The following is a 23695-nucleotide window of genomic DNA, read 5'->3' as shown; positions in this document are numbered from 1 at the left end:
TGTCGGGGGTCACCCGGTGGTGGTGGCCCCCGGCCGAAAGGGCGATGGAGGGAAGCGTCGATAGAACGTGTGCAGGCGTGTACTAGGGAAACCCCTTGTGTATCACGCGCACGTCTCTCTCCACTCCGCGCGTGTGTACAAACCATTCTCTCCCCTTCCCCATTCGATATCTCCATCGGCAAACAACGACCCACTTGTGCAATCCAATTGAGCGTCGCTTCATTTTTCCCTCCCACGCACTCTCCCTCGGCGGCCGGAAAAACCTCTGTCCATCCCCCGACTCGTATCCATGGTCCAAATTATGAGAGGCCGGAATATTTTTCCCATTTGGCTATTTTGCGCTATCGGCAATGTTCCCATTGGTTTTGGTTTGGTCAGCCCCCATCTGATCCTGATCCTCTGTGAGCAGTAAATTCAAGTGACCGGAAGAGCCTCAGACGCGGGGTAAAATTTATGGGAGCGGTTGAATGTTCTAGATCATTCTCATGGAGATGCTAATTTGGGATTCTCAGAATGCTAGAAGATTTGGACGGGAGAGCTGGCGTTATTTGATAGAGCAAGGTGTAAAATACCTTGGAAATATTGGCAAAGCGCCGTCAATGGCAGTCGTAATTATAAAAAGGCCCTTAATGAATCCCACATCCATGCAATTCGCTCAAATGGAGTAAAATTAAGATTTTCATTATTTCCCATCACGAAAAATATTAATGGGAGTAAAAGTAATTTGATTAAAGTTATTCAAAGGCAAATACCATTATATATCACGAACCTATTCTTTGGCGCATTGTGTTCAGGGAATTCCCATAATTTGGTAGATCCTTGGTAATCTAGTAATCCTCGGTATGGGTAATAGGTGCCTATCTCGATTGCCCGAATCCAAGATCATCTTAACATTACTTCGATCCTTCCTATAAAGAATAAATTTCATGTTTACAAAATGGTGATCCAGTGACAGGCCATTGTTGTTTGTCCGACGAGAGAAAAATAACTAAATCCGACCATACGAGAGCGCGGTGGGAAGACGAGGTCTTTTTGGAGCCACTACAGCTCAAACTGTCAGTGTAAACAAATTAATCCTCGTCACCGTACGGAAAGAACTGTCACACGGGCATAGTTTCACAAAATATGGGTCGGTTGACAGATTCGGCGAAACCATCACCGTAATTCGAGAAAATTACGCACGACTAGCCTATCTTCCCTGAGATATTTAATGTGCCAGTGGATTCGTTTTTGAGGGTGCGGCGTCATTCGTGGAAGAGCTCAAAGGACCTGATCAACCCTCGACAAAGAAGTAATTGAAGCACTAAAAACATTAACAATATATTAATAATTATATTACTTCAATAACTCGTGGGAAACTGTTTCATAATATCAGTAAATTAAAACAAAAATCTATGAAATATGTAAACAATAGTATTTGTTACCTCCAGACAACATGAAACTATATGATTCGGAATAAAAACTAGTCAACATCATTCAGATAAATAAGGGTGGGGCTGAATTCCACCAATGATAAAACTTTTGATAGAATAAGAGCACATTTTTAGAATAATTTCATCATTCATTTCCACTGTTGGATGAATTCCAATTCCATCATCAATTAATTCCCTTGCTTCCTGTTATGAACTCCAGACTCTTTAAGTCAGTTAGTAATTCCGGTCTCGTGAAATACATTTTTCACCATAAGAGGAAAATACTTAATTGGAATTCCTTCCTCGGAGAACAGTCAGCGCATTGAAGATGAGAGCACAGTTTTCCCAACATCTTCCAGTCACCCTCCATTCACTCCTTCCACGATTTTCATTCGCTCTTTGGCGCCTACTCCAGTTTTCTCCAAGAAAGGGTCGATAATTCCCTACTCTGCCTCCAAAACATCCCCGGGGTTGCCCTGGACTGCTTCCATTACCCACACGCGCAACACCTCCAAAAACACCTTGCCTTTCTTCTCCTTCAAGAACCAATTTTTCGGTTCGCATCTTCTCCTCTTCTCACTTCGTGAGATGGCACTAAATTGAGAATTTCCTCGCGGGCGGAATAGACTAGGAGGGACAACGGCTTGAGGAACTGCACGGGCCCAGAACCAATCTTCATCTCCATTCAAAAGTTTATAAGCTTGGGATACCATGCGTCTCGCACGGAGACCAATTTCAGGTTCAGGCATTGAACAGCGCCAAAAAATTAACGACGGAAAGAGGCAGTGATGGGTAACTTTAGTACTTTTTTGCTTTCATACTTAAAAGACTCAAATTCTTGCTCCTTTTTCGAGGAGGAGGCACCAAATTTTATCAAGAAAATAAAATTCATAAATCAGCATCTAATTTTAGGAACCGGGAACGTAAATTTTATTGCTACAATGCCACCACGGTGCGCAACTATTATAATGGGAATCAAATTCATTTTCAAAAATCTTCGTGAGAATTGGGAGCGAACCAAAATAAACTTGTAAAGGAAGACTTCAATGAATTCAGTAGCTAACTATGTTCATCTACTGGGAAATGGGTTCGCCAAAGATAAGATGGTCAAAGGTCGAACTCCGTCTTCAATGCAAAACTTTAAGGTTTTGTCGTGGTGTTGCGGTCAGTTCAGGTTGTGAAATTCTGCAGGCCAACCGGACAACCAAAATCAAATTACCTCCTCTTATTTGTCGAAGGAACTTGATTGCCGAGAAGGGGTTTAGAGCCCTGACGTTATCAAAGATTAATTTACAGCATTTCGCGACACATTGGACGCCTTTTTCCTCAAAAGAGAATCTTTAAAGCGTCCTATAACCTAAAGTTAGACAGAGGTTAGTAATGCATACCTGAGTGTGAATGAACTGTAGCTTGTTCCTAAATGCAAAGTTGCAAACATTCGAATCGAGTTGAGCACTGCACCCTGGATTATTATCAATTCGTCAAGATTACGTAGTGAGACTAGAAAGCTGTAATAAGATGGAGCTCAAGTAGTGTTATCATCATTTGGTATTAGGTACAAGTGCAACCTTTCTTCTGTACGTTAACTCCTGAACCAGGGGATGTACGCTAAACCTCCAAAATCGGAAGTTGTTCATTGCACACATTTCACGCCGAGTGTTGCTCAATCACCTTGGCACATGCCATCGATGACTCCGAAGACGCGCCTTTGTCGGCCTCGGTTTCGACGAACGATTATGCAAATCACCCTCCCATTCACGACATCTTCGAAGGTTTCTTCTTCCTACTACCCTTCTTCTCCGCCCGTCCCTTTTTTTCCCAGCAGCCCCTTACCCCATTACGCGGACTCCCTTATCGCACCCCCTCCCCATTACCCAATCCTCTCCAACCGCAATTCTCGCCCCCTACCGTGGCCAGCCCCTCCCTTCTCCCCCCCTACTCCCCATTAAGCCTTCTTCGCAAACAACGGGATTCATCCGACCGAGGAAATTAATTTGTGCGGGAACGTTATGAGTTGGGCCGGGATGGAGAAGGAGGATTTGATGGGGAGCAACGCCAGCCCAAATTTCTTCGACGGAGGACGAGGTCGGGGCGTGCGAGGCCCGAACCCAGCAAAGAGCGTTTCTTAAGGCCGCGAAAGTCCACACCTCAGCGTGTAGACACTCAAGGGGCATTAATTAAAACATGATGAAGCGAGATTTTTCCCTTGGATCCGGGTTCGCGTTTTCAAGAACCTGACCCGACCCGCGAATCTCATTTGAATATGCAAGAAAATAAGGGCAGCACGACATCCTCCACTCTCATGCGGATCTCTCTCTCTTTCTCTCGCCAAGTATATAGAGCACCGCGGGTGAACGAAGACACACACTCGAGTGTGCGAAAAAAAAAGGAGAGACTTGTGGCCAGTAATTAATTCCATTCGCTACTACACTCTGGCAGATGGATGCTTCCCATTAACTAAGCACCTAGACCTTTACAAAGGTATAGGAAACGCACGCGAAACTCGTCGCATATCGTGTATTTTAAGGTTTTCTGCATTTACCCGAGTAAGGTTGACTTAGTTATGGCGACTTTGCCAATGGGCTCTTTCGGAGGCTTGCGAAAAAATTCTCTCTCTCTCCCCTTTATTAAAAACAAGGAACAAACGCGCAAATCCCCTCTGTAATCCTTCCACACAGCCATGTTCAATTAAGTCTCCGGAAATGTTTATGCAGCGGACATCCTCTCTTCCGCCTGGATTCACCGGCAGAAATTATCACATCGTGTGGCCAAGTCGGACACTGTCTCCAGCCACTCGGAAACAAAAATGAACGCAGCGCCCGCACAAAATGGCCAGTCACTTTATGGGCGTGCCATAATACAAATACGTCGAGCTCTACTAAGAGGTCATCTCGTCAACGCCCTGGTCACCCTTCCATCCACCCACAGCAACAGGAAAATTATTCCGCAAGACTTTGATTATTTTCCGAGCTCATAGAAACGCAGGGAAGTGACCAACAAAGAGTCTTTCTATTGATATCAACCCCCGAAGAATGCAGTCATTAGGCACCATAGGGAAGACCCTATTTTCTTTGACTACGATGCTGTATTCATAAGTCGCGGGCCATATTGCTACACCATTAAAGCAGTCATTTTGAACATACAATCAAATGGACACTTTCCAAAAATATAGCATTTGATATTGCTGATACCCAATTATTACACCATTCCTCCTTCTGTGATACCCGTTAAACTGTACGGATCCATTGAAATGACAATGAGAAGAATGATAACACATAACATGGTACGGCAGATGGCAGAATATCAAGAGCCGTTATGGCAGAATGTCAAGAGCCGTAGAGCTAATTATCTACGGTGGAAAAAATTTAACTGGTGAACAAGAAACTTAAACAAAACTTTGATTAACCTTACACTAAGACCGAAATCAATTTTATCTCACATTTCATCAAATTTTGCAAAGTGTAAGATAATGAAGGGATAATTACATGGGTGCTGCCACGCGTTTCCTATTTGCCCATGATAACTATGAATGCAGATTTTACTTGGTCTTGGTATTGAGTATTTTATTCCATCGTACGAGTCGTTTAATATGAATTTAATTTGAAGAATAATTTTTGTTAAATCATGCCAAAATCTTATTCGCTAATTTTCTACAGGCCAATAGGCATAAAACCATAAATAAACGAAGTTTAGCGTGATTTGATTCCTGAAGATGCTATCAACCAAACATTTTCTACGTACTTGCACTGAAATTCTATATTTCATTTCGCAGATCATCTTTTACGAAAGATACACAAACACTATTAATTCTGTCAAATGGCTATGACTACGAGTCGAAATATATCAAACGTTCCTTTTCGCAAAGAGCTTCCATTTAATATTACAGTAAATCAGTGGCTATTTAATTGCATTGCTTAATCTGAAAGATTAAACAAATAACGAATCGCGAAGTAACAATTTCAAGGTGTTTCAATCATTCGCTTTGATCGGGATTCCGTTCAAGGAGTATGGTTTTTACTCTCTGTAATCGTTGCATTGTAACGCGCATTATTGTCACTTACTGTCGTTGCTGTCGCTCCATCTCCCGCAGTTCCTTTAAATTTGAATATAAATCACGGATGCAACCAGCTCCAAGAGCATACATTACTATGCGAGAATACGGCAGAAAGGTTATTTAAAATACTCTTAGTCAATGGCGGCAGAGTTTGATAAACACAAACGATGGAACAATGGAGATTATTTAAAGAACAAAGTATCTTCGTTTTGTAGCAGCGGTGCATAAGATGTGCGCGCAGATTTCGCAAACAGAGCTGTGAATCATTGCGGATAGGCTAATGAAATCATGGAGAATATGTACGTTAACACGCATATGTGCATACATCATGGAGAATACGTGGATGTCTCCTTTTATAGTAAACATCTGTGTTAATCGGAACTTTGTTCAGTGTTGCATTCCGGTAAATAAATGACAAAGGGTACACAAAGGGGAAACTCGTTGAGAGATCATTATATAGCACCTGCGGTGGACACAGCTGCGCTGCAGCAAGTTGACAGAGATCATTATAAAAGTTGCTAGAACCCGTATTAATTTAGTTACAACCTCTACTACGATGAAGCAAACATTAATTTCATGAAAAATTCCAAGAAACTGCGGGAGATGCCGCAACAGTAACTTTTAACTGAGTCATCCGCTAATATTCATTTCAATGTAACAATGTCTGAGTGTAAAAAAATATTCGCCTTGACCGGGATCCTAGTCAAGGCGAATGATTTTTACACTCTGAAAATGTTGCATTGAAATGAATTTCATGCATGGGCAAAGGTTTTCCTCATTAACCAGAACGAAATAAAAATAGTGATATTCGATCTAACAGCGTGCAGTAAGGATATAGCTGCAGCAAAAGAAATATCATGTACGTAAAACTTTCACGGAAGAGACTGATTCAAAGAAACGCTGAATAATTCATTCCAATTAACGCATTTAAATGATGCCTGGGAAAGGAGACAACTTAATTCCACCCCAACATTATGCCTCCTACGATCATATTCCGTATTTATAAGATGTTTCAATTGACTAAAAAGAGTTTTCAGGCGAGTGCTATCCCAGTAGGTAGATCGTTTGGCTGCCAAATGGGGGATCGAATCCCCAGCGACGTCCTTTGATAAACGTGTCTAAAAAAATAAACTGAAATTTTCAAGCTACGAGAATTTCAATGGCAACCGAATGAAGATAAAGAGAACCAAAAAAAACCACCCACTTCCAACCATAAATGTGTGAACTTCACGCGCTTCGACACTTAGTTCAGGGACGGCTCTATCCTCAAAACCTTCCAAAGTTAACCTCCGAGTCGATCACTGCAATGATGGTGATCAATGCCACCCACACGCCACCACTTAAGTTTTAATCGTTAGATAAAATATATTTAGAAAAAAAATTCACAGCCAAAAATTTGCAATAGATTTGTTTTCGGAGTATTTCACTTAAGTGCAATGTTGTTTTCATCCAAAGGGACGTACTCCGTAAGCCTCAATCGCATGAGCGTTGAGGCTTACAGGTCCACATTTCTCGCGTGCATGGACACGCGCGCGCGCGCGTTTATCTGAGTGTTTCGAGTTACCGCGCATTATGAAGTAGTAGGTAGACGATCTTGCGCACGCACCCGCCCGTCGACACATAGATGATTGTGATTGAGACGGGACACGCATTTAATGGCAAACAAGGGATCCCTGAAAAACAAACACTTTCATATTCATTTTCTACACACCGTTTCTTAAGTGTCTCGTCCTTGGACCAGCCCACCAGCCTGTCACGGCACGAATCACATCGCACATGTAAACAAATATACGCACGTGTTTTTCATTTTTCTGGGGGCATGTGACTAATTTACCGGGACGAATCACATTGCGAATACGTGCATCGCGGCGTAAACCGAACGATAGACGAAGACGCAGGCACATGAATTTCTGTCACGTTGCAAATATTACGCAGAAAACTTCCACAGCGATAAGTGACCCTTTGAATCACAACAGGAACATTAAGACGGAAATGGAAATTCATTCTAAAAATATTGGCTTGGAGGAACTGCTTGTCACGATGACGAATTATGTCACGAAGCACACTTCATCGCTTCCGCTTTAAACTACAGGAGTTCAATCATATGCAAATTGAGACTAAATAAGAAAATTACATGCTAAGATGTCATTTGTAAAGTTTTATCGCAGGCACTTTGGAGGAAAACAAGTGAGGGCTTGATCTGTCCTGGATTTTTTTATTTCAAAAAACTAAAAATATTTTCATAAAATGTTCCCTTGAATTTTAATGCGAACTACCATTAATAAAAGATCCAGTTTGGAAATATTTCGATCAACAGCAACAAAACTATGCAATGCGAGATGTCCTAATAATTTATTTGACGCCCAACCATCCAATTAACATATAGAAAAATAAACTCTACAAGCACAAAGTAACAATAATTGCTTCCGGAGTGCGAGCAATGCAATGGCAATTGAAATCTAGATAAGCCATGAGCATGAACAAGATTCATAAAAAAACCCTCATTATGTAACATAAAACGGTAATACAAATATGCTCAGGAGTGGGCTACCAAGAGGGCGATATATGAAACCCTTATTTGTGTAGCTAATGAAATCATCATCGCAAAATATTACATGATAAAAGATTAGACAAAAAATTTAATTACATTTCAAGGTAGATATTTTATTAGTATCAATAAAATAAAAAGAAATATTTTAAAAGTACCCAATCGCCTATATAACTAACATTATAAACAATAAATAATGATAGCATTATTGTGATGAACTGCTTGATTTACTTGTCTTCATAAGCAACTACAGGATCCGTACAATAAGTATCGGGAATGGCTCCAAAAATTAACGGTTATTGCAGATATCATTACAATTACTTAATCATCTTCAAAAGACATTCCTCCTGCATCGGTACACTTAGTTCGGCGCGTCTGCCAATCGTCAAAAGCCCGCGGGAAGTCGGTTTCCGGAATACTGTTGAGAGCCTTTGTCGTTGCCGCTTGAACCGCCTCGATGGAATCGAACCGATATACTTTGAGCTCCTTTTGAGCTATCCTTTGAGTTAATAACGTTGTCGAGAAAATTTTCATCTTCCTGGACGCAGTCCAAAATTTCTTGCGAAATTTCCACCCGCGACAGTTTTTGTTCCTCGCTCAAGACTTTCGGCACCAGCTTCGCGCACACTTTCCTCATCACAAGATTCCTGTTACAATGTGTGGACGGTTCCGACTGAAAGGCCGGTCTCCTCACTGATAAGGGCGATGGTTAAACACCTGTCAGAGTCCTAAACTTTATTCACTTTGGCGACCTGAGCATCGGTTCGAGCGGTCGTCGGGCGTCCGACGCGGCGCTCGTCTTGGACGACCTCCCGGCCTTCCTTAAACATTTTATGCCACTCAAAAACTGTTGTGCGGCTTAAAGTATCATCCCCATTAGCCTGTTTAATGAGTTTAAGGGCCTTTGATACGGATTTCTCGAGTTTAACGCAAAACTTCACAGCGTAGCATTGCTCAACGGTGTGTTCCATGCTGACGCAACGATACCACAAACAATCACACGTCATAAAAATCCATCCTGTCTCAACCCATGACCGGAGGCGACGGAACCTGTAGCTCTTATTTCGAAAACGATAAATACTACATTATGTGAGGACTACAGAAGAATAAGTTTGATTTCTCATGCAGCTAAAGTGGTTCTCAGGATTATCAACAAAAGGATGGAGAACAAGGCAAATGATTAATAAGAGGATGATGAGTTTGGGTATAAGAAGGAGAGAGCACGGCAAGGTACGCGTGATGCCATTGCAGTAATGAGATCACTAATCAAGAGGAATAAAGAATATAATCAGGACGTATTTGCCTGTTTCGTGCATTTTGACAAGGCGTTTGATAGAGTGAATTGGGAAAAACTAATGAGTATATTGCAGAAAATAGGAATAGATTGGAGGGACAGGAGGCTAATCCGCAACTTGTACATGTCTCAGACTGCTCAGGTGCGGGTGGGGAACGGGGAGTCCGGATGGGCAGTGTTAGGAAGAGGTAATAATGGGCAGGGTTGCCCATTATCACCGTTGCTGTTCAACCTGTATGCAGAGGAAATGATCAAAGAGGCATGGGAAGAACTGGAGGTAGGAATGAAAGTGGGCGGGGAATTCGTAAAATCAGTTAGGTTTGCTGATGACCAAGCTTTAGTTTGTCAGTCAGCCAAGGGGCTGCAAGCATTGCTGAGTGAATTGGAAATTCAGTGCGACAGGTACGGGATGAGAATCAATATCAATAAAACAAAGGCTATGCGATTTTCTAGAAAGAAAAAGGCTAAGCTAAACATTAAAATAGAAGGAAAAAAACTGGAGCAGGTAGAACAAATTACGTATCTCGGAAGTCTTTTGGACCAACACGTTCAAAGTAGTAGGGACGTAAGGAGAAGAATTGCGCCAGGCAAAGAGGCTTTCACGAGGAGGATTGAGTTGATGACTGGGACGTTGAGTAAGGATGTTAAGAAAAGACTCGTAAAAACTTTGATATGGAGCGTAGCTATGTGCGGCGCGGAAACGTGGTCACTGAAGCAGGAGGATAGACTTAGATTGGAGGCTTCTGAAATGCGGATGTGGAGAAGAATGGAGAAGGTGAAATGGACCGAGAAGAGAGCAAATGAGGAAGTACTTTGAATGGTGGACAAAGAGAGGGGTTTGCTGGGAGAAATCCTATGGAGGCTTGGAAAAATGGATGAAGGGCGTATTGATTGGCAGTGGGATGTTGAAGACTGTAATAAAGGGGAGAAAATTAGGTAAACGAGAAAAGGGCAGGGACATGGTAGGGATGTTGGACATGATGAAGTGAGGAAGGAAGTACATAGACGAAGAGGGACTTGATGTAGAGTAGGTAGGATTGTGTTTTGCTAGGAGTCACAAAATATTTATTTTACAGTTGTGTCCATCCAAAACCTACCTTAACCGGTTGATTAAATAATAATAACATATATTATATAATACATATCTGATAACAATGACTATCGTTAAATTATAAGCTGCTGGGCTCGGCATGCTCATTATCTTCAGATATTAAAATTGAAAATCGTAAAGCTAAAATATTTGTAAAAGTAAGTTTAATACGGAGGAAATGTACTAATTGACAACATTGGCTAATATATCTTTGAGAAACCAAGGAAGAAAGTTTATAATAATAAATTTATATAGTATTTACAGATAAACTCAGATTTATTAAATGAAGAATACAATGTATTTTTCCACTGTTCTAAGGACAGTGAACAAAAATACATTGCGTTCTTTTTACTGTATTATTTTCATGGAAAATCTTTCGATTTTTACGTCAAAATAAATTTATCAATCGAGCAGCCAAACGGTCAACAATTACTCTCCCTTATCACTGAAGCCAAATGGCTCTCGAAATGCAAACACACAAAATCAGCGCGGTGTTTATATATAAGTGATTCATAATATTAAGTCTAAAGCGAATATGAGATTGCCAAATTGAAAAAATATATTTAAAAAATGAAAAATCAGCGACGATTTAACAACATATACAAATGTTCCACCTACTTCGCCAAAGGGATTTCCTTTTCATCCTACGTCAATAAATGACTAAGTGTAAAATATCTAGGCGGAAACCAACAAAGCAAAATACCACTGCTGCAAAACACATATTTTGCATAAGTGCCTTAGCTAGGAAAATTCTCTTGCGTGGCGAACAAAATTTACAATAATTTTCGACTTACTTTCCACTCTTTGACAATCTCGAGACGAGTGTGATGGGTACTAAATCGAATTACGTCAAAATATAAGCAGTCTCTACACTCAATTTTTAAGAAGGTAGCACGCGAAATGGACAGAGAGAGAGAGAGAAATTGATGACTTAATATCGAACGGAATGCATTAGGCATATGAGGAGATGAAATTTCACTTCGGAAAATGAACGCTTAAATCCAAGCTCATTTCCATCTCTTTCTCCCTCGCACCCTCTTCGGTAACGAGACGACCGACGAGGTCAGTAGTTCCTACTCGAACATACGTACATTCTCATATAGACCTGGCACATATCGGCATTAACGTCGATCGCGCGGTGGTTCTCCTCGCCGAAATAAAACGCGTAAATTATCTCATTTTAAAAAGCGCTGAAATACCAAGTGCGTGACTTCCCTTTGCTTTTAGTCCAAGCGACCCGCCCTCTTTTTTCATTCTAACTCTCCTCTACTCCACAACCACCCACCTATTCTCCCCCTCGATTCCTCCGCCCTCCAACCTCTCCATTCCGTCCCGCCTTCTCCTCCCCTAATAACACACACACACACACGCATTCGTCTCCTCCTCGCTCCCTCCCACGCTCCACCCGACTCCTTTCCTTTCCTTCCATGCAACCCATAAAGCCGCCTTACACATCGATCCAGTCAGCAGAAAACCGTGAAACAAAAATAGTTTGGAACCCCACCCATTTCTTCCCTCCCTCATCCTCGCGACAAGCGACCATAAAAGCCTTCTCCTCTCCATGCGAGTATAACTACGACCGACCACCTTCCTGAACCCATTCCACCCCCCCCCCTTCCTCCCCCATCCGTGTGTACACACAATAGACTCGAGACGTCACGCACTCCTCAGAAACGAGACACGGATGACCCGACAGCGCGCCGCCCTCGTGGGAGTGCAGCGGAAGCCCCGGAGGGGCCACAAATACGGGCCCCATGGTTGCACGCACGACACAGCGAGATCGATTCCGGATTAAATGAAACAAAGTGATTCCAATTATGATGTATTGAGAAATTGCTGTATTTTTTAACCATCATGGATGCTAACTTCATATTTATCATTCTAAATTGTTGTTAACAAGTTACATTAAACGTCACCGCAATAATTGGAGAAAAACATACCATCTGCATTTCAAGATTTGGCGCTCTTTGAGAAATTGCAATACTAAAAATAATGAGTAGACTAAATCAACGGTGATCAAACACTAAGTATTCGTGGAAACGGCTAAATATTAGTAATTTATGATTAAAAATTTTGCGTATTTAAAATGGGACATAAGGTTAACACAAACACGTTAATATAACGAACATCTCAAATATCATGAACAGCTGCTAGTCCCGGAAATAAGAAGAAACTGCGAGTGATCCAATTACTGAATACGCGGATAAATTTTTGGCGCCAAAAAAGTTAAGTATTCTGGTACTTTGGCGCCTCCTTCATCACTCCACCCACATGGGTATTGTGATGATTAGTTCACGAGGATAAGCTACTGTCCATATCATCACTAACGCAACGCAATACGCATGTTTTGGCGGATGTGGATCGGAGAACAGCAAACACGCACAATATATTATCTTGCTTCTCCGTCCACAAAAACTAGCATTCCCTCCTGCTGCAAACGGGTGAAATTTCAACTGCACTTATGTCGCTTATGCTCGTATTACTCAACGCACAACACTCTCGGAGGGAATATCTTCTAATTTATATTTTTATAACCTTTTTTTAGCTTTACTATATTTGCTTTTGAATATGGATGTACCTAATGCTGTTTTGTACACTCCAGTTTTCAGTGTAATTAGCCTTATTTCTATCTTATGTGTATAATTGAGTGACTGATTTTTGTGGAGTGTTCTTTACGGTTTTTTGACGTGACCGCTTTCATGTGCTGCATAGGTGAGCAAGCACGGTACATTTTTTGCTGACTTCGCATGAACAATTGGCAGAACGCTCTCCTAATAACTCGAAATTCGAGGGCTAAAACTCCTCCTAGAACATTTACGCCATTAACTCTGAGCCGAGTTCGAGGTACGATTCCATCTAAACTGTCTAAATTACCAATGCCCTACTATTTTCAATGGATCAATTTTGGTTCTATCATTTCCCTTATATAAAGTAAATTTATTTTGACACTTCGCTTTTGCGTGAGCAGATCCTACCCATTGAGTTAAATGAGTTTACTCGCAAAAATGTACGCACACTATTGAAAGGCCACTTCTTTGAATCTTCCAATTTCGAGTTTGTCCAAGGATTTAATGATTACTCGGTCTGCTCAATCATGCTCTAATAGCTGAAAGGAAATTTCAGGTAATATTACGACGCGTTTATGTGTTGCCTAAAGAGTTAAACGTCACGACGGTCAGCTTTTGCATTAGCGTGCAAAGAAAGGATGAAAGTGGATTCTCGTTTCTGGGAGGAAAAGGATTCGGCGGAGTGCAATATCATAATATAATGTATTTTGCTGTTTAGAAGTATCGACATTCTATTTCATTTATGAAATTGTGAGCTATATTGGCGCACTCAATTATGGGGTACCTTTTGGTGAGTCAAGGTACTAAGAGAAAATTATTGCAACATTTGAAAATAATGGGTAATTTCGAAAGAAAAGAAGTCTCAAGTCGTTATGGAGAATTCAGATGTGTTCCACTTTTCTTCCGTCATTCAACTTCTTAAATGATATAAATAAATCTGTAAGCAGCGAATGAAACTGATACTAATACGACATAGATTGTACCTTCAGAGATATTGAAGGAAATGATCTTTCCCAACCTAATGGTAGAAGTCGATCGCTAATGGCAGAAGTAATTTTCTAGCGTGCTTTCATGCATGCAGTGACCTGCCTCTACAAATCTCGAGGCTAGATTCTCGAATATGAAGAACTTATTCAAAGAGCCCCGATTCACACTTGAACGATTAGTGAATCTGGAACGAAATTTAGTGGAAGGGCGGTGAACTCTTCAAAAGCGAGTTTTTATCAGTGGGAAATGTGGAGATCTTTTGATGACTCTTTCCTCAGATGACGCCCACGTTATCGATTCTATCCACCCTCGCTCCTCTCCATAATTAGTTTTCATTCTCATGTCCTACATTGCGCACAAAATGATCACATGAGTTGAAGATATCACCCGCAATAGCTTTAGTCACCACTAAATTCTTCCGAGGTGATGATAATCGTGCAAATTAGGTCATTCCTCACACGCTGAAATGTCATTGAAACATGCAATCTCTTGTGCAAGGCAAACCTTTCTTTGACGGTGATAAAAAACCCCAACAATTTTTTTTCAGTCAGAAAGCGAGGCGAAAGCTTTAACTGAGAGACTTCTCGAGGAAGCCGAATGTGTTCTGCTCCCGCACGGAGAGTAACAAGTCAAAATTCACGTACCTATTAACACGTAATTTTCCTCGTACCAGAACCATATGGAGGATCTCAGATGATACAGGGAAAAAACTGAGTACCGATGAATTTAGAAATGTCACTCGTCAATACCAGTATCAGTCAATCTTTACTCATATCTATCAAAACAACCTTCGCGTCGATGACTGCAGTTTTAATAAAAAACTCAAGGTAACCATGAAGTTAAATCTACCCCCTGAAATGTTTACAAATAGGATTTATACCACGACACATGAGCATGAACATTGGGTTAAGATCCTATTACTCGTACATTTGACTGTATTTCTATACAATGGAATTTAATTTCTCAGTTAGTCTCCAACTCGGGCACATATTATCTAAACGGCCCAATAGGACGATAAATAAAAATTAAGTGGACACAACGAACAAAATTACTATACCTTTAAGCCAATGAGATGATTATGATATATCACGGATCACATCGAGTTTAATATATGCTTCGGGGTCGCTAAAAAATTTGTAATAGAAGAAAGGAATGGCTCACATCCTGAAGGATGAAACGGTTGGCCGTAGGAACGAAAAAAGGTGCCAAGCGGGTCATCCCTCCAGCACTTAAAAGGTTAGAAGAATCGAGCATGCACTCTGATTTAATCAAAGTACCTCCGTTGTGCGCCACATTGATTCAACGCACACAGCGCGGTCCGATCCCCCACCCCCCGAGCGACCATCGCCGTGCCATCGATAGGCCATCGAAAGCCAAGCACGTCGGCCAACACTCGGAAACACAGGCCCGCCACGACGCTATTCATTTGTCGAACCGTAGCCGACGCTCCGATCAAGAGCCTTCCCACTCTCCTCCCCACCATCCCCTAGGGGAGAGGCTTAATTTAAACCATGTCGTATTAACCTCCCGGGAGGTGGAGCGTTGCAACAAGTCCTCTTAATCTCTCCACACCCCTTCCCCGACCTGCCCACCACCCCATCCGCTTGCCAACACCCCTGACTACCCAACCAATGCCGGCAATCTTCTCGAAGACCCCTCTCGGGGGAGAGAGTCGGGGCAGCGGGCGAGGAGGAGGAGGAAGCCGCTTGCAACCACGCCTCTTCTCTCGCTTAAGCTCACGAAAACCGATGAGCCCATTCATTTCCATCGGCCACGTCCCGTCCACGCGCCCCGCCACCGTCCGCCTCCTCGGACTCCCGCATCCAAACTCCCTCCCTCCCCACCCCCTAAGAACTACTTCGGGGTCCCCGCCACCCCGCGCAGCCTTCGCGAAACGCCTTCAATTCTAATAAAACTGGTCGAATTCCCAACAGCTCTTCATCAACCACTCAAAGGTTTCACCTCAAACGCTCGCACAGAGGCACTTGCGTTTCTCCGACGGCTAATCCGGAACACTCCACGAGCAGGAGAAAGAGAGAGAGAGAGATAGATGGGTTTGACTTCACAGAGTCTCTCGGAACGAACGAAAGAAAAAAATTGTAAATCGGATTTGCGTCGAGAAAAAAAATACGTCCAGCCCGAGGGGAAAAATGATCTCGGAGCGCAAAAAAAGCAAAAGGTCCGTTCCGCGATTCCCAAGCGAAGGAAATGACTCCCGACTGAGATGAGGAGTGGCTCCACTCGATTGCGCGATATTCCCCGACAGGTTCCCTCGATTCCCCTTCTCGTCGAGGTGGGCGGGCTTCTGCTGTCCTTTCACGGTGACATTCAACTGCCGGGGAACCTAACTAACTGGCTTCCTTCGGAACACCACGATCCGGCCGACTTGGCCGCTCCATCTGCCGAACTCCTCAACCCTTCAGGAATTCCGATGTGTTGAAAAAATGTTGTCACCGTGGCAAATTGGATCACCCAAGAGGGATTAAGCCCGAGTGTTTATTCCTCGCTTTTAAAAAGGAAGGAGCTGCTCTATGCTTAACGGAATCGCTAAGAAAAAATATAGGCCAGCAAAATATTCATTCCGAAATTAAAAATTAGATTGATGCATTATTGGTGCAGTGAAACTTTTGAAAATTCGAAGTATACAAGTACGTAAACATTCATCCGTGCGTTCTTCAATGTTTACAGCCAGAAAATTAAATTAGAGCAATTTTTAATACGTTACTAATGCAGGTCTTGTTCCCAAAAAAAAAACCATCGGGGGATCCAGATTCGACTCATCTTTTAGAACATCATATCGTACTGTTCAGTCCTTCTGTCAATGAATAATCTCTCCGCAAAGGATCTGGCTCTTGGCTAAATTTATACTTAGATTTTTTACTAAATTCTTATTGCTAATCCAGAGAACATTCTCATAATTTCCATACTTAAGATGCCCTCTAAAGCCCACAAGTTAATTGTGATAAAACATACTCAACTCAAGTTAAGTAAAATATATATGCTGTCACTTAGTGGAACTTCTGTAAGATTTTAAGTTGCAACCAAAGTGGTCGTAAATGAAATGAAATACTTCGCGGGAGAGGTTTGTTTTTATACCAATCTCCTGTACATGAAATGACAACTATCAACAATTAATGCTAACGCTATCCAATGGCGCCATTGTGTTGATCAACAAGGGGTCCAGTTCAGTAGAAAAAATGTCAAGGACAATCAAATAATTGTCTGAATACTAACTGAATACTTCTGGCGGATTTCAATCCCCCATATAATATCGCGTAAAGAGTTAACGTAGCAAGAACCATTACACTTCGTAAAGAGTAAGGCCTCAATACTCAATGCCATTACTTCCTGAACGAAACGATAGTAAAAAAACGAAAGCGAGGGATTAATGTCTTATGTAATCTGCAAAGGCCAAAAAATCAGTATGATATCAATTCCGATTTTTACGTTACTACTTGACTAATCCATTTCAAACGTATCCTTTGAAACGGCTTGGAAGCGCAGCCCTTGCTTAGAGAAGTAAGTATCGGGCTCATCGTATCATGAGTTACTGTTACGCCCGTCAATCCACTTTTAATCCCGATCCCGATTAATGATCATCTAGCTTTCAAATTGAGAGGCGAAATGATAGAATCTAGGCAAAAAGTAGATTTAAAATGCGCTAACGCCCGAGAGATCATTTCGAAAAGTTATCCACAGGAAAACCAAACCAATGGATTCATCACAAGCTTCAGGACGAGGATTCATCAAGCCTCGGAACGAGATAACAACACGATCTTCCACTGCTGTATTTCACGCTTAGAGCCGCCTATAATGTAGCCAGTCCAGGGGACTTTGTCCGAAAACAGGCTTCCGGGGATTTAACTATGAATACGGTATTAAGTAGTCCAAACGGCAAAATCATGGTAAATGGTACTAAAATCGTATCTATTTCAAAACTGCAAGCGGTGAAATCCGATACGGAAAGTTTTATACCAAAATGCTGTACCCTTCCGAATCCTTTAAAATTACTATTTTGGAGATGGATGCATAATGCTTCAATGAAAATAATAATGGTAGATGGATTTTGATTGAATTTCTAATGACCTTGAATAAAATTCACGAATAATTGAACATGACTAGGATAATAATATTAAATTATTCACCGCATAACTAACAAATTAAGTATTGTAAGTGGATAATAAAAAACGATAGTAACATAACATTTTTCCTGAGATGTAGGTTTATCGCAGACTTCCTTTAATTATCGACAGTCTCCAGGGGAAACAAAACATTCCTCCCCCGAACAATGATAGTGACGGCTTTTCGTTCTGATATTGCGCGAAATGCGATTCGAGGAATTTTAAATTTACATGCAACGTGCGAGGTTTTAATATTCATATAACTCCCTCAATGTATTCAAAATGGCATGAGGAAGTGAGGACGTCGAAAGCAATAAAGCCGGCATATAAAAACTGTTTTAAAATTGATGATAATTTCGTATCCTTCTGCAACTCACCGTCGAAACCCATTATGTTTCACCATACTTTTTATATGGCACAAAATTTTAATGGACGTCTACATGTAACTATCATTGAATATAATTTTTGACAGAGAAATTGTGACAAAATTCTATAAATTTTGCTATTATTTAGAACCGTAAAAAAGCTATTTAGTCCAGAAAAATAAAGAATATTAATGCGTAATTTTGGCAAATGTGTAAAATATTTTGAGAAAGTAAACATCTCCATTTGTTAGAGCGCGGAATTTTTTTTCATTTTTTAATGTATTTAGAATTGATACCAAGCGTACTTAATCATCTTTTATGCGAAAAGATTGAGCATCGGAATAATATACCCCAAAGATAAAGATACCTACTCTCCAAGAACTAGACTAAAATTGTACTTCGTTAATTGATGACTATTTTGTATTCGCCAATTGCCATTCGGCCAATTATAAAAATTGAAATACTTAAAAGTTTACTTAGGTCAAGATATTAAAATTAGAAAAGCCCATAATTTTTCGATTTTAAAATTTCCAAATCAGAATGCTCAATCCAGGCAGTTTTTGTTAATTTTGTGAATGTTATATGATTATTATTAACATTGGTAATCTACCGATTCAGCTAGCTTTTGGATGAACACAAGCTGCAAAACGGTAAAACGACACTCCCTTGCCTCCTCTCGTAAAACACAATTTGACATCAAACTCTACAATAAGCCCCTCTTCACTTCCTTCCTGCCTTCATTCCGCCCCACATCTCTATCCTAATTTTACCCCTTCTTCGCTTCCCTATCATTCTACCCTCTATCACAGTCTGCAACATTTCATTGCCAATCAAAATGCCCTGCATTCATCTTTCATATTTTCTTTAGATTTTTTTCAACAATTCCCTCTCCTCTCTCACCATGCCTTGCATTTCCTTGTTTGTTTTCCTTTCTATCCACTTCACCTTTTCCATCCTTCTCCGTACCCACATCTAAAAAGCCTCCAATCTACACCTATTACACTGCTCTAATGACCATGTATCGGCGCCGTGCGAAACCAGGTCCCATATTAAGTTTTGACGAACTTTTTCTTGACACCCTAACTCAACGTCCCTGACATCAATTCTCGACTAATTTTCAAAGTTTCCTTGCCAAACGTAATTCTTCTTCTTTTGTCCCTACCACTTTGGCCATTTTAGTCTCAAATCCTAGTTTATGAGCTCCTACTTGAAAATTTAAATTAGCTTTCCTCTGTCTCTAAAAACATATAACCTGTGTCTTGCATACAGTGATTCTCATTCCATTTCAATACACACAGCTACACTTGAAATCCCATGACTGACTGGCAAACTAAAGCTTATCATTCGCAAACCTGATTTTATGAATTCTCCAATTTTCATTTCTATCTCCACTTCTTCGCATGCAGTTCCACCAATTCCTCTATACATAAGTTGAAAATCATTGGTGATAGTGGACACCACCATCTCATTCTTCTTCTTCACGCTTCCCATCGAGACACTTCATTTTCCACTACACCAGAGCAGTCTGAGACAAGTACAGGATGCAGGTAAGGTGCATATCCCGCCAAGCGACTTTTATATCTGATTATATCCTAAGTAACCATTTACGCGATTCTTCATCCTCTTATCGATGATCCTGAGAACCACCTCCGCAGGGGGCGAAATTAAACTTATTGCCATATAGTCCTTACATGGCTGCCTTTCCCTTTCATGACGTGTGAACTAATACTGATCTGAGGAAATTTTACTGCCATATTCCCTTATAAACGCCCATAAAACTCCTCTTCTCACCTTTTCTGAAACCTTTGAGTAGTTCTGCAGTAATATTGTCCCCTTAATGTCCTTTATATCCCACCAGCAAGTACGCCTGAACCTAACCTATCCTCACACTCGTCATATCCTCATTTTAATGTCTAAGCCGGCTGGCCTAGCATCTTTACCGTGCAGTTTTCCTATTTATTCCTTCCATTTCTGTTGAATACTTTCTGGTTCAATTAATATTCTTCTTGTCTTAGCTTTGCTTTTAATCACAGATTTTTTCTTCTTACTTCCTGGCATCACTTTAACTTTCCTGTATAGCGCACCAATTTCACCCTTTCTTTATAGACTTTCCATAACCTCGCACTGCATCTTCTACCACGCTTCTTTCTCTGTTTTTTTCTCGCCTCAGTTCATTATTCAACTCTTTTCGCTTCCAGCTACCGATATTTGTTTTTACATTCTTCCATGTCCTTTTTCTCATCCATATTTCTAATCACCTCGTCCGTAATCCATTATTATAATTAATAGACAAATTTTCTCTAGAAAGATTTCTCAAGAAAATAACACAAGGATACATCGTATGTAAAGAACAAAAAGCAGTAGGCGTAGATAAACCGAAAAACGAAGCATGTTCGAAGAGCTATCAGAGCTCATGAGGTTTTGCATTGGTTAGGTAAGAATTGCATTGGTCAGTCAATCCATCTCCTGGGTGTACTGTGCATAATTAAATGACATATATATTTAGGTGAGCGGATTTTGAATTTAAATGCAGAGGTATTCCTATTGTTTGAAAGTATCTCCAGACATAGGCGCCGATAAACTCGAATCCGAAGTTACAAAAAGAATAACCAAGGAGGGCGGGGTATTAGGGAAAAAGATTCTCGACGAACTCAATAGATATTTCACTTAAAGTCACTCAACAGAATAAACCCTCCTGCAAATAAATCCACCGTTCCATTTTGCCATAATTCCCATAGACATCCCCAACATTGACGCGACAAGAGCAAAAATCCGTCGTGACGCTGAATATACGTATTTCACTCGCATTTTATAGCGCTTTAAATTTACTCGTACAGTCTTCAATTTTAATTCATAGGCCCCCATGTCCGGAAAAAAAGCGGAGATCCGTCCAGAACTTCCCGTATGTCCGGACGAAAACATACCCCGTGGGTGTTGGGAAAGGGAATCCCTAACGTTCGAAAACCCTAACGTGAGCAGTAACCACGTTATGAATCGATCGAAACTTCCATCAGCGAAACTAAAATTGGTTCACCCGCTTCCCTAATAGGCTTCCTCCCCCCCCCCCCGTTTAATCCATCCCGTGCACTCTTCTCCGCTAATTCGTTTTCAAATCCAACCCCCAATCAATCTGCCAGCCCACCTACGTACAGAAGCTTATCCACCCCCGTCCACCGACTTTTCCCTCCGCAGATCTACGTGATGGTGAGGAGGAACGGGTCGGCGCTTCGGCTGGAGGGATGCCGGAGCGGGGGAAGTGTGTCCTGCCCGCCAGCCGACTCGGCATCCCTCCGCCGCGTCAACTGCAACGTGGACGAGGCGTGTGGCGCCATCTCGGGCGTATTCAACTGCTCCCTCGGACACTGTGCCAACATGTCGGAGATCTACCTGTGCCCCAACGCGACAGGCGACGGCCCCACGATTGACAGCGACAAGGACAACATGAAGCTTAACGGGTGAGAGACTGGGGGGATGGACGGGGCTTCTGGCCTCCCACCCTAGGGTTTCAGGCCTAACCCCAGGGTTTCTGGCCTCCCACCACGATACTCTCTTTCTCACAAGGGTACAAGTCGCTCTCACGAAATCGAACCCTTCAGGCTGGTTCAAACACTGAATTTCTCACATAATTCATAGTGACCATCTTCCAAGTACAGTCAGTACATAAGTTCTCAGCCCTCACATCCACCAATAGAAACACTTCGTATATTGCTTAATGTCTTGCTTTTAATCTACGGTAGAAATGTAAAAAATAGTGTCGCACTATTAGGCTCTTTAACCGAGAATAATCAGTCCATGATTGATGATCCTTCAATGAATAGAATATTTTTTGCGGTTCACCGAAGAAACTAAACAGCACTGAGATGAAGTATGACAAGCAAGCTCTAAACAGCCTTGAAATAAAAGTGTTGGCTATATTAATAGTCATTACGCCCATAATCTCTGATTATGTGTGACTATTATGGTCTATTGATAATAATAACTAATCGATAATAAATTATGAATGTTGATCAAGCGGCTGAGGATTAACAAACGGTTGGCAAATCCCAGTGTTCCACACTGATTTCTAAATTAAATGCTTCTCCCACTTGTTGCTCTTTCTCGGGGAGTGTTTACCCTCATTTGTTGTTACATCTCGTAAACTGTTTACATTTTTACAGAAGGAATGTAAATGATCAGATGATTTAAGATCGCGACGACAACCGTGATCGGAAAACGGGAACACTAAGACTAAAAAAATAAACGCGGGCTATCTTTCGCGTACGTTAATTCGCTAAGGCGTATGGTATATCAACGTTCCCATTCACACACTCAACTCGAAATACAGTTGCAATTTCTTAAGCTCTTCCGGTTAGATATTATACAAATTCAAAGTGAAACGGCCTTTAAAGTGATTTCACCCTCGAGTCGAATAAGCCCAGCATAACCTCCTCCTCATATATATTCTGTATATTTCACAAAAGTATCACTAAATTTTTCAAAACACATTTAATATTTTAATATTCCCCGGTCCACGTTTGTTTTCCTACAACTAACCCTTCAAAAAAGCACGCTCAATGTGGGTAAACATTGGCGACGCTGGTATATCGTGTATGAAACATTATTTTATGCATAAAGGAGTACCTTGATGTTTTTAAAAACTAATATGTAACATGACATTTAAATATTTCCCCTTTAGTGAAAAAACATATTTTTTCCACCTTTCCACCTTACCTCGGGAGATGCGTGTTTCGATTGCTGATAGGCTTATTAGTTTTACGTCAAATCAATTTGTGGATCACTGGCTGCGACCATTGTGTATTTAAATGGCTGAATCAGACAAAAGGTACGACTCAAGTTTTTACATATGTTAATAATATATAAGTTGGGATTTATTTACATCAGTAATGACTTTTGCTTTCTCCCCAAACACTTAAAGCTTCCTGATCCACTGAGCGAAGTTTCACAATACGCCATCAATATGATCGTATTTTATAAATTATCATTCAACCAGAGGCCATTAATATTCAGCGTGAATTCAGCATTTACGCACCTAAAACCTCACGGTGTAAATCCTGAACAACCTTAGAAATAGAGTTTTTCCAAACCTCTTTGTTTTGCCCATCCCTATCCCAGTAAAGAGGTAAGACGCGGATCCAGCCTGACAATAGATCTTCCGGACGAGCCCTCGCAGCATTCGCCGATTCTGCGCTGTGCATCAAGTGGTCGCAAAACTGTGTCAAATCTATGAAATAAGTAAACATCGCCCTCTTTTGAGGTG

At 41.2% G+C, this 23695-nt stretch overlaps 2 protein-coding genes across 2 annotated transcripts in view; one reads left to right on the top strand and one right to left on the bottom strand.

Annotated features, from left to right (window-relative positions):
* The window catches only part of LOC139694734 (cilia- and flagella-associated protein 298), a 191438-nt gene that overhangs the window by 104344 nt on the left and 63399 nt on the right, over positions 1 to 23695 (bottom strand). The window lies entirely within an intron of this gene.
* Positions 1 to 23695, top strand: part of Teh4 (tipE homolog 4) — a 58056-nt gene that overhangs the window by 354 nt on the left and 34007 nt on the right. The window contains exon 2 of the mRNA XM_071593226.1: positions 21631 to 21893. Within this exon, the coding sequence (XP_071449327.1) occupies positions 21631 to 21893 (263 nt within the window). The remainder of the gene's footprint in view (positions 1 to 21630; positions 21894 to 23695) is intronic.

This window comes from Hetaerina americana, unplaced genomic scaffold (genome assembly GCF_022747635.1).
Source record: "Hetaerina americana unplaced genomic scaffold, ioHetAmer1.1.p SCAF_53, whole genome shotgun sequence".
Taxonomy (NCBI): domain Eukaryota; kingdom Metazoa; phylum Arthropoda; class Insecta; order Odonata; family Calopterygidae; genus Hetaerina; species Hetaerina americana.
The sequence above is the reverse complement of the archived record's forward strand: the minus strand, read 5'-3'. Positions and strand labels throughout refer to the sequence as shown.